The 2,273-nt window shown below is 56.0% G+C and overlaps 1 protein-coding gene across 1 annotated transcript in view; it reads left to right on the top strand.

Moving 5' to 3' along the window:
- The window catches only part of DAGLA (diacylglycerol lipase alpha), a 54,957-nt gene that overhangs the window by 31,991 nt on the left and 20,693 nt on the right, over positions 1–2,273 (top strand). The window contains exons 10-13 of the mRNA XM_029965944.1: positions 430–554; positions 1,462–1,618; positions 1,845–1,928; positions 2,034–2,111. Coding sequence (XP_029821804.1) covers positions 430–554; positions 1,462–1,618; positions 1,845–1,928; positions 2,034–2,111 — 444 coding nt within the window. The remainder of the gene's footprint in view (positions 1–429; positions 555–1,461; positions 1,619–1,844; positions 1,929–2,033; positions 2,112–2,273) is intronic.

The raw sequence follows: 2,273 nt of genomic DNA on the forward strand, positions 1-2,273 counted from the left end.
TTTTCCCGATTTTTTTCCCCCTGATTTTTTTCCCTGGTTCCCCCTCTCACACCTGCACTGTTTAACTCCCGCTCCAGCTGTCCAGGATAACTGACCTTTTCCAGGACACAGCTGAGACACACGGCCCTAAACCATCTTTATGTCCCTCTCTGGGCATCCCACAGCCTGCTGGCAGCAGGATATTTCGGGAGCTCATTCCCAAACCTGCAGGGAGCTGCTTCCTTGGCTGCAGGGTGGGATACAGAGGAAAACCCCTCAGGAAAACAGACGGAGCCCGCTGGGATGGGGCGGATCTCGCCCAACATCCCCACCTCGCTGCCCAGGAGCGGAGCTGGGGGAGGAGGGTGGTGCCAGTGAGGGGGTCTGACTGTGGGAACAGGGAGTGAGGAGGAGCATTCCCGGAGCTTCCCGTGTGTCCGTGTGTTGCAGCAAGAGATGCAGCGGTACCGGGAGGTGTGTTACTACATGCTCTTCGCGCTGGCCGCCTACGGCTGGCCCATTTACCTCATGAGGAAGCCCACGTGTGGACTCTGTCGCTTGGCCAGATCCTGCTCGTGAGTGCCCCCTCCACCCTCATCCCCATATCCCTCCTCCTCATCCCCCCCAGTAGAAATCCCCTGGATTTCCCCCCGGACTTAGAAATCCCCATTCCCTGTATTTGTGTCATCACTTGCTCCCCATCCCGTCTCTGCTCCGTCTCTGCTCCGTCTCTGCTCATGCTTTCTCATCCCGTCTCTCCGTGCCTCCTATTCCAAAGGCTTCCCAGATCCCTTCCATCTTGTAAATAAACCCCCTCGTCCTCTGCTCCGTCCTCTCCGGTGCCAGCTGGAACAGCCAGTGGGGAGATCCCACCTGGCACAAAACCCAGTCCCAAAGAACTTCCTGGAGCTCAAAAAACCTGATTTCTCACCCATCAGGGCGTTGAAATTTGGATCCTGATTAAAACACTTCCAAGATTTGGGCTGTGCTCTCTCCCACTAGTTGGATTTTTCCAGCTCGGGATTCAAGTATTTGCCACAATTCCGTCCCCAGATTCAATTTGGGGATGAGCTTTTGGCAACTTCTGGGCTCTTGGGAGGAATTTAATTGCTTGGGAATACTTTTATTAGCGAGAAGGAAAGAGGGAAGATCGATCTGTGCTTTTCATTCTGTTCTGGGCTGATTCCAGACCTGCTCTTCTGCCGTAAATAAACCTGGAGCTCAGGAAATGCTCCAGTGTGTCTGTGTAGTGTCCCTTGAGGAGCTATCCCTTGGATTCCTCGGGAACTGCTTGTGCTGGAGCTCTCTCTGGTGCTCGGCAGGAAAACTACACCTGATCCCGATGTCCTTTTGTTGGCTGAAAGGGGGAATTTAGTGGTTTCACCCTCCCTCGCTCCGAGTCTGGAGGAAGCTGGCGTGGCTCGGAGGGGAACTGCACCCCGAACCCAGCCTTTTCCCCACAGAGCTGTGCTCTCCTGGCAGGTGCTGCTGCCTGTGTCCTTCCCGACCCCGCTACGCCCCGGGTGTCACCATCGAGGAGGACAATTGCTGCGGCTGCAACGCCATCGCCATCCGGCGCCACTTCCTGGACGAGAACATGACCTCTGTGGACATTGTCTACACCTCCTGCCACGATGCTGTAAGGGCCAGCCAAGACCCCTTCCCATTCCAGCCGGGCCCCCTTCCCGTGGGATTTACCCGCGTTCCGCCAGGGCGGCACCAGGAAGGAAAATCCGGCTTCGTTCCGTACCCGCAGTGGGGCTCCGTCAGAAAATTCCTTCACTTGGGGGCAGAAATAACCTCCTTTGGGCAGAAACAACCTCCTTTTCCCTGTGGATAATCCAGTCTCTCCCGGTCTTTCCCAGGTCTATGAAACCCCTTTCTACGTGGCGGTGGACCACGACAAGAAGAAGGTGGTGATCAGCATCCGAGGGACGCTGTCCCCAAAAGTAAGTGGGGGGGCTGGGGGCTGCCCCGGGGCACGTCCCGGAGAATTCCGGAGGCATTCCCGACCCAGAGTTGACTCACCTGGAGCAAGGATGCCTTTCTTCCAGGATGCCCTGACGGATCTGACTGGGGATGCCGAGCGCCTGCCAGTCGAGGGGCACCACGGAACGTGGCTGGGACACAAGGTGAGGGCCTGGGAAGGAGGGGAACCAAAACCAACCCAAACCTCGTTTTCCCCTTGATTTTTCTCTCCTTTTCCCCTTGATTTTTCTCTCCTTTTCCCCTTGATTTTTCTCTCCTTTTCCCCTTGATTTTTCTCTCCTTTTCCCCTTGATTTTTCTCTCCTT

The sequence above is a fragment of the Manacus vitellinus genome, unplaced genomic scaffold, assembly GCF_001715985.3.
Source record: "Manacus vitellinus isolate BGI_N305 unplaced genomic scaffold, ASM171598v3 scaffold_127_pilon, whole genome shotgun sequence".
NCBI lineage: Eukaryota > Metazoa > Chordata > Aves > Passeriformes > Pipridae > Manacus > Manacus vitellinus.